Source organism: Helianthus annuus, chromosome 12 (assembly GCF_002127325.2).
Source record: "Helianthus annuus cultivar XRQ/B chromosome 12, HanXRQr2.0-SUNRISE, whole genome shotgun sequence".
Taxonomy (NCBI): Eukaryota; Viridiplantae; Streptophyta; class Magnoliopsida; order Asterales; family Asteraceae; genus Helianthus; species Helianthus annuus.
Window position 1 is genome coordinate 42,147,768 of NC_035444.2, and position 13,695 is coordinate 42,161,462.

General features: G+C 37.8%; 2 protein-coding genes and 1 long non-coding RNA gene across 3 annotated transcripts; all 3 read right to left on the reverse strand.

Annotated features, from left to right (window-relative positions):
* Positions 1–804: 804 nt before the first annotated feature.
* LOC118484883 lies at positions 805–2,858 on the reverse strand. Its single transcript, XR_004874833.1, has 4 exons — positions 1,985–2,858; positions 1,675–1,768; positions 1,397–1,592; positions 805–1,122 (listed from the first exon to the last, which is right to left on the reverse strand). It is a non-coding gene; the product is annotated as an uncharacterized LOC118484883 (long non-coding RNA).
* Positions 2,859–4,924: 2,066 nt separating this feature from the next.
* Positions 4,925–7,161, reverse strand: LOC110894796 (pentatricopeptide repeat-containing protein At5g04780, mitochondrial). The gene has a single exon (XM_022142023.2). It carries the CDS (start codon positions 7,016–7,018, stop codon positions 5,162–5,164), a length of 1,857 nt encoding a protein of 618 aa, XP_021997715.1. The 5' UTR covers positions 7,019–7,161; the 3' UTR covers positions 4,925–5,161.
* A 1,387-nt stretch (positions 7,162–8,548) lies between these two features.
* Positions 8,549–11,406, reverse strand: LOC110894795 (uncharacterized protein At2g27730, mitochondrial). The gene is made up of 3 exons (XM_022142022.2): positions 11,101–11,406; positions 10,209–10,292; positions 8,549–8,791 (listed from the first exon to the last, which is right to left on the reverse strand). Exons 1-3 carry the CDS (start codon positions 11,248–11,250, stop codon positions 8,783–8,785), a joined length of 243 nt encoding a protein of 80 aa, XP_021997714.1. The 5' UTR covers positions 11,251–11,406; the 3' UTR covers positions 8,549–8,782.
* Between the last annotated feature and the right edge of the window lie 2,289 nt (positions 11,407–13,695).

Genomic DNA, 13,695 nt, shown 5'->3' on the forward strand with positions numbered 1-13,695 from the left:
CCGGATTGGGTGCCGGATCCTCCTACACAAGTTCAAGTTCCACAAAATATTCAACAAGAATTGCGTAATGAAGAAACTCACTTTCGGTTGAGATACAATTTAATCGAACTATTAGGTTCTCTAGGTTTGGAGTTTCATGAGTCGGATGAGGAGTAAGTTTTTTTTTTTTTTTAAATTGTAGCCTAAAATATTTCTAGTATGTTAAATTGAACTAGTATGTTTTAATTTTAATGAAATTTATAATTTTAGTGTTTTATTGTAAATTTCTAATTTAAAATTAAAAAAAAAAATTGTGAGTGATGGAATTCTATCACTAGTGATGACCACCGCAACTACAATTCTATCACTAGTGAAAGAATAGTGGGTGATGACATAGCATGAGTTGATTGGATATTGGGAGTGATAGAATTCTATCACTCCCAAGAAAAATAGGTCTTGTACGATCACACTACTTGCACTCCCTAAAATCCGGCCCCAATTCCATCTTTGCTTCAAATATTGTTGACAAACTAGTAAATTACCCCGCGCTTTGCAGCGGGAATTCGTCGGGTAGCGGGAAATCGTCGGGTGGATGCTACGATGAAGGCGCGGGTATCGTATTTCGGTGCATTCAATGTAGCAGACGGAAAGGCAAACCTAAAAATTATAGTCATACCTAAAAGCGAATCGATATGCAAACCTAAAGAATATGGTCGTAGGTAAAGCGAATCTGACATGTTTTTAGTTCTTTTGTTTTTTTTTTTAATTGTAGCTAGACAATTATTCTTGACATCTGAGCTAATGGGTTGCATAAAGATGCATTAATCGAATAGTCAGATATATAAGTATCTTACAAACTCTAGTTATTTACAAAGTAAGGATAACAATGATAAGAGGGTGCATGTTGGATTATGAAAGGGAAAATAATTAAAATCCAAGCAGATACAGAACAGCAGACACAAAACCAATTGTATAATATCAAAATTTATAGCTAAAATGGAGTTGGTGAAATGGGGCATACATGTTAAAAGTTGCTCATAACCTCCTAAACTCGGCGTTCTCAAATATGATATTTTCAGCAATGAAGTCCTTTTCTTCAACAATAACACATCCAAACGATTCAGTTACAATCAATCGTGATGGCTGTAAATACATCAATCACATGGACACGTTATACTGATGCAAACTGGGGAATTATGACCAAACCAACAAATGATCTAAAACTATGGACAAATATCAGGTTAGAAGCAACATGATGTTATACACAAGAATACTAAGTCAAAAGCAATAGTATGACCGTCAAAACTATGAAGACCAACAATATCAAAATTCAAATAATCAATCAATAAATACAACAAATGACATGTACACTAATACAAATCAAACTGATAATTTAGAAATAATAAGTAACATTTACCAATTCAAACGCCAATCTCTGACTCATCCTGATTGAGAGTGTAACAAACACCGGTGTCGCTGCTGCTGAAGGCAAGAATCGCTGGCAAAGTGAAGAAATGATTAGCGTGTAGCGACACATTACACAACAGTATGGTGTACTCCAGTTTGTCACCGGCGTCCTTGTATGGTCGCCAGAGATGGTCGGAGAAGCCTTCCTGGACATCGTTAAATTGGTATGTGTATTATTTCCTTGTGAATTGTAGAATCAGGTTACCTTAAACGGAAAACTAAATTTACCTTTCGTTCACCAAGAGCAAACAAATTCTCTTCGACCTTCGAATTTACCATGACTTACATCAAGCAAGATGATTGTTCTTCAACTTCAAATAGCCTGAGATGATGAATGATTAACATTCAAGATAATTTGCAGTTCTACTTTCTTGTTTATTCAGTTCATCATAAGATCATTTAACCATTAGAAATCAATACATCAGTAAAAGGAATAAGTAATTAGTATCAATCCATTTGTGGTAACATCAAGCAAAATGAGAACTTTTGATCAACTACTTGCCAGACACAAATACTAAAAACATAACATGAATCTCACATCAATAGAGATGCAGTAGCTGACTTCTTCCTGTCACTCGTACAGATCTGATTGAAGATATTGCATTTTTCTTCTCACACAGCCAAGTTATGATTTTGCCCTCAACCCCATTGGTCCATGGAATATACGATTTTATCCCTGTAACAAAATTATGATTTCCCCCTCAGTTCAAAGTTACGTTTTCCCCATCGTTTTAATTTTTCTAGCAAAACTATAAAAGTTTTTTTTTAATTGGTTGACTCGATTTATTTTTTTTTTTTTCGTCTAAAGGAGCTGCCTAACACTCGCTCATTAGTCCTGAAAAATTACAGTTTTGCCATGAGCTCAAAATTACGGTCTTATCATCGTTTTAGTTTTTTTCTAGCAAAAATATAATAGTGTTTCTTTAATTGATTAAGAAGTATTCGGCCATCGCCCCGCAATGCGTGCGGGACACCAACTAATACTCAAAGAACCATTGCCAAAGAGATCATAGTTCTTGAACGGCAGAGGCGCAGTGAATGCTCGAAGCGCCATCTTCATCTGTTAAAGATGATTCTGTAACGCTAGACTGCTTGAGTAAGTTCAAGCTGCATATTAATGTAGAAACTCAAGCTAAGTTACTAAGTCGAAAATAAGGCTTGTGATGAGCTCATTTGTGCCAACGTGTTCATTGGGACATTTCGTCTTGTGATGAGCTCATTTGTGCCAACGTGTTCATTGGGACATTTCGTCGAACAGGTTAAGGGTTATATCCATTGATGAACATCTGCTGCATTATATTAGCTCATGGAGAATTATCATCTTGTTTTATTGAATAAAAATTGGTGGGTTTGTTGCAGCTGTGGATATAGTGAACATCTGCGCAAAAAAAAATTAGAAATTACTGATAAATATCTAAGAGCATTCACATCCAACCCCCTAAAATTATACATACATTCCACTAAAAAACAACTCCTATATCAATATATTTCCACTAAAAACAAATACTTTTTCTCTCTCATTTTCAATTAAATAATATTTTTATACCTTTATCATTACATTTTTCTCTCTCTTTCACTCACAACCACTTTCAATATATATTAAAAAATTATAGTGGGTGAACAGTGTCCCCCCAAATATACAGATGAACAGTAACATTTTCTCTCTCCTCCACTCACAACCACTTTTTATACTTTTTATATTTTAAAAACACCACACTGAGAATATGATGTCTTGGATGTGAATGCTCTAACCAAACCAATGTTACCCCCAAATCTGTGTCCACGGTGGTTTTCCCTAAAACCATCTCTGCAAACCATTCCCCTTTTTCGCGATGAATTTCTAGATTTTCCAGGTCAGGGCTGATGGCTTGATGCGTCTTTTGGTAGTTACGGGAACGGAGAGACGGTTCACAAATGATAGCAAATTGGTCCGTGTGACAAATTTCGTGTTGCATACTCCGATTGAAGGCGATTCCGAAGCCCTAGTGTTGAATTAGGTGGTTTTTCAGGTGGCAATCAATGGTGATTGTGGTGACGACGGAGGTTAGCCGATGTGCGGGACGAAGTTGATGCCGGAATTTGGCGAAGGTTGTGTTGCCGACCTCAATTTGGGGCGGAGCAGTGGTGATCGGTGGAATGGATCAGGGTCTAGACCACGTGGTTTACTCTTTTGTAAACGACGTTAAGAAACGGCGTTACTACTGTAGCTAAGGAGCTACATGAATTGTTATTATAGATAATTGACTATTTCATGGAGGGAATTTAAGCACATTCTTAAGCACAAGAAACAGGAACTTTCTCATGTGCAACTAGAGAGCCACCCACAATAAGAGGAGGAAAGTAGCTAACCCAAGAATATGTTCCTCACTTCATTTCTATCAAGAATTATGGTGTACCATTCATCAATGAAGCATGTTATGTGTAGTGAGATGATCTTGCATGGTGGGTAGAGTTTTACACAATTAGTCATGGATGCTGATTACAAAATTGATTCAATACCAGGGGTGGCTCGACTACATAAAAAAATAAGTTCTCGCTTAGGACCCCCACATATAAGGGGCCCAATTTTGTTGATTGTGTTAAAACCGGACATTAGTGTTTTATTATTTGAATATGGTTCTGCAAGTTTTGGTCTTGTTAACATATTAGAAAGTGTTGGGAAAAAATATATTTACCATTTATCTTTGTGATTATAACTTCTTTTTTTTTTTTTTTTTAGTTTTTTGCATTTCACAAATTGGATTTGAATATGTGATGTACGATTTAACTTCGTTTAACTTTCTTTTCACAAAAACACACTCTTAACACTATAAGGGTATTAGAAGGTGAAACTCATGTTTACCGATCTACACTCAAGAAAACATCATATATTAGAATGTACACAACCACTACACGATAAAAAGAAAAAGTTTAAAAGCGTAAGAGTTGACTAGAAAGGATGTGAAGCAAGCATTTGGTGTCCTCCAAGCTCATTGGCCAATGGCACAAGTTCTAACAAGATGTCGGAGTTTAGATTGCATAATATGATTGTAGAAGACGAAGGATATGCAATAAGTGCTTTGGTCAGAATGTCATATGACGTAACTCCATTATGGTGTAACGATGCCAACAAATGTCAACAACACATTCAAAGTAACGTAGCAATACAGAATAATGAAACATATCATGGCCGTCGAGTTGACTTAGTGAAGCATATTTGATGACTCAAACGCATTCAAAACTAAGGGGATGGAGGGTTTGAAAAGGAACTGTATACAGAAACTATGTGACAGTGAGGTGTATTCGCCAAGATCTTATTATTTTTTAATTCATTTCCCCTTAACCACAACTTCGGGCCCAGATTTTTATGTCGCCCAGGGCCTAGTTTTTTTTTAGAGTTCTCGGGGACGGCCCTGGGTGTATTAATACTATTATCGTAGATGCTCTTACGGTTATCATTTCTGCACTGCACATCAAACACACAGACAAAATTTTCCCATGTGTAAAGTGAATGAACATGTTTGCATTGACCTTTTCTTATCTATAACAAAAAATTTGATGAAACATTACATGCCTGCAATCCTTCCTGTGATTCTTGCAAGCATACTCTTTGAATCATGAGTTGCGTTCTCGACCATCCACATCGCCAAAACTTTCTTGATTGACAATCATTTTGGGTCTGCTTGCATGCTAAAGCACTAAGCACTCGAATAATGATCATACAAGTTATATTCCCTTACCAAAACTCTCCACACGAACAAAACCCATTTTTAAAATGATGAAACCGATTCGTATCCCTCACAACAATCTCCCTTCCGGTAATCTTGGAAGCCAGCTTCATAAACGCATGGCAATCGCCACAGATTCTGAGGTTCTTCATGATTCTTATAGGAGCAGAAGACGGTAAGCACATTAATCCAAAAACAAGCGCAAGTTTCTCACTGTGATGCCGTAAAAGTTCCTCTTTTTTATCATCTTCGACATTGTGCAAGTCATGTTGCGTCTCGCATCTATAACCATACTTTCTCATTTCTTCGATTATATCCTCCAGTTCCGAATAAATCTCACCGATTCTATCATGGTTTCTCTCTCCAACCATAAACGCGTGAACTTTATCTTTAATCTCGATCCAACTTTTGCCCCTTTCTTTCTTTACTTCCGTATCTTTAATCAGCTTTCGCGTTTGTATAACTTCGTCCCACTGTCGATTTGCTGCGTAAATGTTCGAAAGCAAGACGTGGTTTCCCGCATTATCGGGTTCGAGCTTGAACAGATGTTTAGCAGCGATCTCGGCTAATTCGACATTGTTATAAACTCTGCATGAACTCAAAAGTGATCCCCAAATGGAAGCCGTGGCTTCGAATGGCATTTTGTCGATCAACGTCTTCGCTTCGTTAATCAAACCCGTTCGACCGAGAATATCGACCATACAAGAATAATGGTACACGTTAGGTGACAAATTATGTTCTTTCACCATCATGTCAAAGTATTTCTTACCCTCTTTGACCAATCCCATATGACCACATGCGGACAATACGGAAACGTATGTAACCTCGTTGGGTTGTAATCCGATTTGCTGCATTTTCTCGAATAATATCATTGCCTCCATGGACCGTCCATGTCTCGAAAATCCGGAAATCATCGCGTTAAGTAACACAACGTTTTTATCTTGAGCGTGTGCGAACACCGAATAAGCTTCGTTAATGCTTCCACATTTGGAATACATGTCTACTAGTGAAGAACACACGAAGAAGTTTACGATAAAACCCGTCTTAAACAACACCGCGTGTGCCTGAACCCCTTCGATTTTAGCAGCTATAGCAGCACAAGCAGCAAGAACCGACGAAATAATAAACTGATTAAACTCAACTCCAGTTACTTGCACTTTCCTAAACATCAACAACGCCTCCTCAAAAAGCTCGTTTTTCACGTACCCCGCCACCATCGAACTCCACGTCACCGCACTCCTTTCCGGCATATACTCAAACACCCGAATCGCATCTTCAAGCAAACCACACTTAGCATACACATCAAGCAAAGCAGTACCCACAAAAATGTTCGTGAGCATCGACGCTTTAAGCGCAAAAGCATGCAACTGCCGACACTCAAACACTGCAAACTCGGCAGCACACGCGCACAAAACGCCTGAAACCGTGAACTCGCTGAACTCCGTCCCTTCTCTTTGCATCATGACAAAAAGATCAAGAGCCTCTTTTTCATTTCCATTCTGGGTATATGACCCAATCATGGTGTTCCAAGAAACTAAGCTTCTTTCAGGCATTTCATCGAACACTTTGCGTGCGTATTTTAAAAACCCGCATTTAGAGTACATGTTTATGAGTATATTTGAGGTTAATGTGTTGTTCCACAATCTGTATTGAATTATGTGGGTATGGCAAGCCATACCCTCCTTTGGAAGCCTTTGTTTGGCGCATTTTTGCAAGATTTGGTGTAAATTGGATAGAGGAGGTGGGTATAAAGAAGGTGTTTCATGTTGGTGTAGGGTTATGGGTGTAGCGACTGATGAGAGATTTCTTGTATACGTATGTAAGGTTTGAATGGGTCGAGTGAATCTACTGCTTACGGGTTTCATGTCATTGTTTTATTGGAATCAACATACGGGTTATCCAGTTTCAAACAATCCGAATTAGAGTTTTGTTTTCGTTTCAATTATTCCGACTCAGAAACTATATTGCTTTTGTAACATGTGTTAAACTGACGGCTAAAATAAATGAAATCATCAATTTACTTTTTTCATTAAAAACATGACATAAATAAATGACACCTCCCTCCTTAAACCAAACCTCCACAAACCCGTCCTACCTCCTTTCGACAGAAAAGCTTTCTATCACAAAAGACCATCCTCCTGGAAGGAGGTCGGTACCGACCGGTACCGGTACCGAATATACCTGGTTCGGTACCATACCGGACCGGTACTGAACTGGTACCGAACATATACCCAGTTCGGTAAATTCGGTACCGATACCGGGTACCATTTGCTCATCCCTAAGTCCTGGTGGCCCGTCTTTTCTTTTTATTCTCTTTTGCTTTTCTTATTTCAGAAAACATAACTTTTATCTGTAATATGTTTTCTTGACCGTTTTGCGACATTAAATGTTTATACCGTGCTAAGTCAAGCTAACCCAAGGCCGAAGCAAACCCCACACAAGCCGAGATTGGTGTACTCCACACAACCACAAGCAATATAATTTGTATATTTTTTATACATAAAATAAAAATGGGTTGTGAGCCACAAGCTTGTGCAGGTTTGGTATTGTAGGAAAACTTAGGGTTTTTAAAAGTTTTAAAATCTAATATGACATGTTGAGGTGGAAGTTTGTAGCTCGTAGCGTTAAGGCCATGTGTTTCAAAGCGGTAGCGATTGTAATGATTCCCAACACTCTAGCAATGATCCTTTGTGGATTGGGATTGAGTTTTCAACCAAAGACTTAACATTTTCTTTTTTTTCTTTATTGAAACAATATTTTTTTTCTTTAATGAAACAACCACACCCGATAATTATTCTGTTTATTTCACCCAATAATTATTCTGTTTGTTTCACCTAATTCCAGTGTCCATGTTAAGAGCCAAAACTGCTACCAAATACCAAATGACTACCAACGGGGTGGTGATGGTCTATTGACAAAGGGAAAAACTTTGAACATCATAAAAGAGGAAAGTCTTGGATTCAAGTTCCACAGATGAAAAGAAATTTACCGTTCATAAAATGTGCGAGTAAATGTGTGACAAAAATCGTGTAACTTAGTCATAAAATTAACCAAAAGATTACATTGCCAACATTGCCACTGCCAATGCAGCCCAAAATCAAAAGTGACCAAGTTCCCTTTTTAAACACGAAAATATATCACCCTTTTTAACAGTGTGAAGTTTATTGGTGGTATCAACGATGAACGAACCCAACTCCCCAATAAAGTTCAACACTTCATATGCTCGAGGGTGCGTGTGATATTCAAAAACTTATATATGACACACTATGAGCATTTAGAGCCGGGAATTAAGCCATGCCCCCTTTTAAAACCTTATTAAATTTTAGCATGTGGTGCCCCATGTAACACCCGCTTACCTGCTAAAACTGTTAAAAAACAAAACAAAACGAACAAAATAGAAAGAACGAGGCACGCAACCAACGTGGTGCTAAAACCATTTAGAAGAGAACAGCAAACAACATTACAGTCCATACATCCAGAAGTACTGTCACACTGTACAGAGACAAAGTCACAAGAAAACATTTTGAAAACCACATACATTTATTACTCCGAACTAGTTTCAAGTAACGGATTAGCAGCAGCAGCATGAATATCAAACTGTCAGCAGTATGCGAGCATCCCCCTGGTCCTTAAGGTTTCTGGAAGAAAAAGGGTCATTGATAAAATGAATTGATCCGGGACAAAAAAAAAAAACATATACAAACAAGTGTCCAAATTAAGTAAGCATAATCCCATTTATTTACTTTTTTTACATCATTAACATGTTCTCTCTGTTGAAGAGGAATTTCCTTATTCTCTTTCAAATAGGTACTTCACGAGTTCACGCGGGGTGAGCAAATTAACCACCATAACCGATAACCGAACCATAACCGACATAACCGAACCACTAATAACCGATAACCAATATAACCAATGGTTATGGTTATGAAACTTTGTATAACCGCTCAATCGGTTATGGTTATGGTTATGAAGCTTTGGTTAACCGAATATAACCGAAACCGAACCGAAGTTGTGATGTTAACTTTATATAATAGATTTATGTTTTACAAAACCATATAAAGGGTTTTTACTAAGATAAAAGTATGTTAGTAACAAAATGATCTTGATATAGATGTCATTTATTTTGATAAAGAACTAAGGTGTTTATGGCCATGATTATTTTTGTTTGAGAATTACCTTATTAAAAAGAACTCTAAATTGTTAGTTTAACTAAAAAGTTTAGTCTTCGTTATCTTATAAAATAGGCTCAAGCTAAGTTCAAATCGTGCACAGCCCTATTTATTTCAAACCTTGCTTGGTTACTTAACCGAAATGAACCAAAACCGAACCATAACCGACTTCATAACCGATTAACCATAACCGAAGTTTGGTTATGGTTATGGTTACCAAAACTCCATAACCGAACTAGCGGTTATGGTTATGGATAATAGTAAAAACCGACCCAAACCGACCCATGCACACCCAACCGATTGCGACACTTTGTTTTCCATTGTTTTATAATTAATTCCTATGTAAGGTATTTGAATGTGTCTTCAAAGTAACTACTGTCTTGAAGAATCAAAACTAAACCAGATAATCGAAGTTTATCGAAAACATCATAACTCTACCTCAAACACCTTACATGCTCAATGTTTTGTCCCTAAATAATTAAAATATCATAATCATACTTAATTTTTTCACCATACGCTGAACTGATTATTGCAACTTCAAGTCTAAAAGCTTATATTAAACACACATCCAGGCACCCCCTAGCATCCAAAGACTTGGAAGTTTATCCCCATATTCATTTTCCCAGAATAGTTATAAACTCATAATTATAATCAACTCTTTTAACACACTTTAAACTGATTATTGCATCTTCAAGCCTGAAGGCCCAGAATAATTTTTTTAAACCTTAACACACATCCAGACACCTCCCTTATCACCCATCTATCAATTCATCAAGCTACCTCTATTTAACAAATAGCATCTACAACATGAGATATTCTAACCCTATCATATCATGATTGACGAATATATAACAATCTGAACTAGAGATTTGAGTCATTATCTGACCTTTTCAGCATTCTCTTTCTCCGCTTTCGCTTTCTCCTTCTCCGCTTTCAGCTTTTGCTTCTCCAACCTCTCCTTCTCCATTTTCTTCAACACACATCAATAACAATTAATAACAGTATAATACCAAAAGTCCATCAATCATCATCAAACTCTACATAACTTCAATCGATAAGCAACAAATACACACATATGTATCCAAATCACAACCGAACACTGTAATCACTAATTTATAACCACACAATTCCTCTCATCCAGTAATACCCCACAAAGTCGATCAATCATCATCCAACTCTACATAACTTCACTCAATAAGCAACAAACACAAACATATGCATTCAAATCACAACCGAACTCTGTAATCACCAATTTATAACCACACAGTTTCTCTCTCTCCCTCTCTCTCTCTCTCTCTCATTATATAGCACTAAACTAAAAATAGTTATCATACACAAAGTCAATCAATCATCATCCAACTCTACATAACTTCGATCAATAAGCAACGAACACCTACACACGTATTCAAATCACAGGCGAACACTGTAATCACTAACTTATCACCACACAGTTTCACTCTCTCCATTATATAGCACTAATAACACACAAAGTTAATCAATCATCATCCAACTCTACATAACTTCAATCAATCATCAAACACAGACATGCATACTCAAATCACAATCGAACACTGTAATCACTAACTTATAACCGCACAGTTCCTCTCTACACAAAGTCAACCAATTATCATCCAGCTCTACATAACTTCAATCAATTAGCAACAAACACAAACATACGCATCCGCATCACAACATGAATCTGTAATCACTAACTTATAACCTCACATATGACAGATATAGAGATAGATTCATGTATTCATACACAAATAGTCAAATACCTTGATGTAAACATTCTCAGCAGCACGTTCTTCCTCGCTTAATACGCGACCTTGATCGCTGAAAAAGCGATAGGATGAACGAGAGCTTGAAGAATCCATTGCACGAAGAAGTAGAGAAGCTCGTGAAGTCATGGTGGATCTCATCGCCATTGTTGATTTTGAAAATTAGGGTTTTGGTAGTTGCTGAGTCAACACTGGTGAATGGTAAGCGTGGCAGTGACTTTATATAGATGGTGAAAGACTGGGCCCGGTGGGGCCAGTTTTGATCTCCTGGTCCTGCCACGTATGCCTATCTTTCCATTTTAAGTCTATCTTTCTATGCTTTTGTTTGAAAAACTATTTTATCTTTAGAAATTAGAAGTTTATCTTTAGATGTCTCAATCTGTGTTAAAGAGTATTTTCACAACACTTTTTTTTTTCAATTTACAAACTAATCTAATGATTAGTTTGTGTTTAGTGTCTCGACAAATAAGGTTAATCTTTTTTATTTTGTTTAAACTGTGATGTGATGATCCTGTAAAATACTAAATGCACCGTTAAACTCGTTACGAGGAGGGGAATAAGGAGGTTCTCCTCGTAACCACCATCCAGCGTGAGCAAGGTTGGAGAACTCGCTAGTCGGCTGGTGAGGTGGGGACTAGCGACTACTCGGGATTAATCGGATTGGAAATTTTATATGTAAATTTTATTATTTTTTATAAGGGTTATTGGATTTAATCACCTCTAACTTTTGGCTATTAGCCGCTGCCACCCCCAACTATCACTTTGACGTCCACCACCCCCAACTTAACACTTACTTTGTTCTATCACCACGTCATTAACTGATCCCTAATTTTTGAGCTTGTTACTATACTTTTGGAGGTGTCCAAAGATTCCTAAAACCTTCCTAGGATCCCTATGACACCCCCAAAAATATAAAAACAACATCAAAAGTTAGTGATCAGTTAACGACGTGGTGACATAACACACTAAATGTTAAGTTGGGGGTGACGAGCATCAAAATGATAGTTGAGGGTGGTAGCGGCCAATAGCCAATAGTTGGGGGTGATTAAATCCAATAACCCTTTTTATAAATATGTATATATATACTCACACATCCATATCAATATAATACTTAAAAAGGTAAAAGTAGTTTAAAAAATACAAACTAAACTTACATATAAGTCATAACATAACAAGTCTCAGTACTTCAAATTCAAACATTAACAAATAGCTCAAATGTAATCGTCATCCCCGTAGTGTTCAATGATTTCGACACCATCCGACTCGTATTCAATCTCCTCGTCTACTTCATCCTCTTTCTCCGACTCAAATTCTTCGTCATATTAGGGTAAGGGATAAGGAAAATGGGCTAAAGTTGTAATCTTGGGCCTGTTTTGTAAGGATTTCAAATGGGCCGACTAGGGCGGCTTGGACCGGCTTTGACTGAGTAGCGATTTTTTGACTGATTAGTGGAAAATTACTTAGTATGAGGCCGACTAGCGACTAGTCGGCGATTAATTGCCGAGTAATCGCGATTTTTGCAACACTGAGCGTGAGAATAAGTATATGCTTTGAGGATATAAGTCCTATAAGTAGCTTTGCTATTTGTGAGATTTACTGGGTATGGTTGTTGTTGTTGTTTAAGGATATAAGTGTGTGATTAAGAGTGAGAGAGCAAGGAAGTTGGGTCCTTAAACCTAGAGATGAAGGTCACTATTTATAGCCGGAGTGGTGTGGAAGGAGATGGGCTGATGGGCCTTGGGCCTGCAGTCAACACCAATGAATATCCGTTTTGTCTTCTCTGCCACGGCTGTTGGTGCTTTTGGGCGAGAGGGAAGCTGGCGCAAGCTGTATGGGTCCACGTGGCCTGACTGTTGTCCTTGTTGTCTCATCTGTCATCAACGGCTAAGTGGAGATCGTGGAGCAGATGTCGGCGCATGCTGATTGGTACCACGTATGCGTTCTTGTGTATCTTCTTGTCTCCTGTACGATTGTTAATCGTGGAGCACGATTGGATACAGCCTGTTGGATGCTCATTGGTCCACTGCTCTGTCACTTGCACCTTTAGTACTTGTCCTTGGATTACCTACGCTTTTGTCCTCTGCGCGGCCATCGGGGTATCCCGTGTAGCCTGTGCAAGGTCCTGGAAGTGAAGGTTTTCATCCAAGGAGCCATGTGTGAAATCAGGTCTTGTGTTTATCCTAACCCCGCACGCGACCTAGGTTACACCTGATTGGCTAGCGCGAGGTTGGAAACGATACCAAATTAGTCTGCTAAGGGTATGGTCCCGCGCGCGAGCTGATTGGTCGGCGCAATATTTGGGACCATACCCCTTCATATACAATTATAAATTTTTATGTTCTTATTAAAGTCAAAGAAAACAATATTCAATTTAGAACCGTTGGATGAGGATGAGATTAAATCTCAACCGTTTAAAACAGAAAAAACCTTCTAGAAGCAGATTATAAAGTGGTTTTAGGAGACTACATGTCATAAGAGTTCCATTGGAGCCCAAAATTGTCGTTCGCGTTTTTTTGAGCATAATGATTGATTATGTGGGTATCATATTTGATTAAACTTTGCCCGAATTTTGTATTTTACTTGCATCCAAAA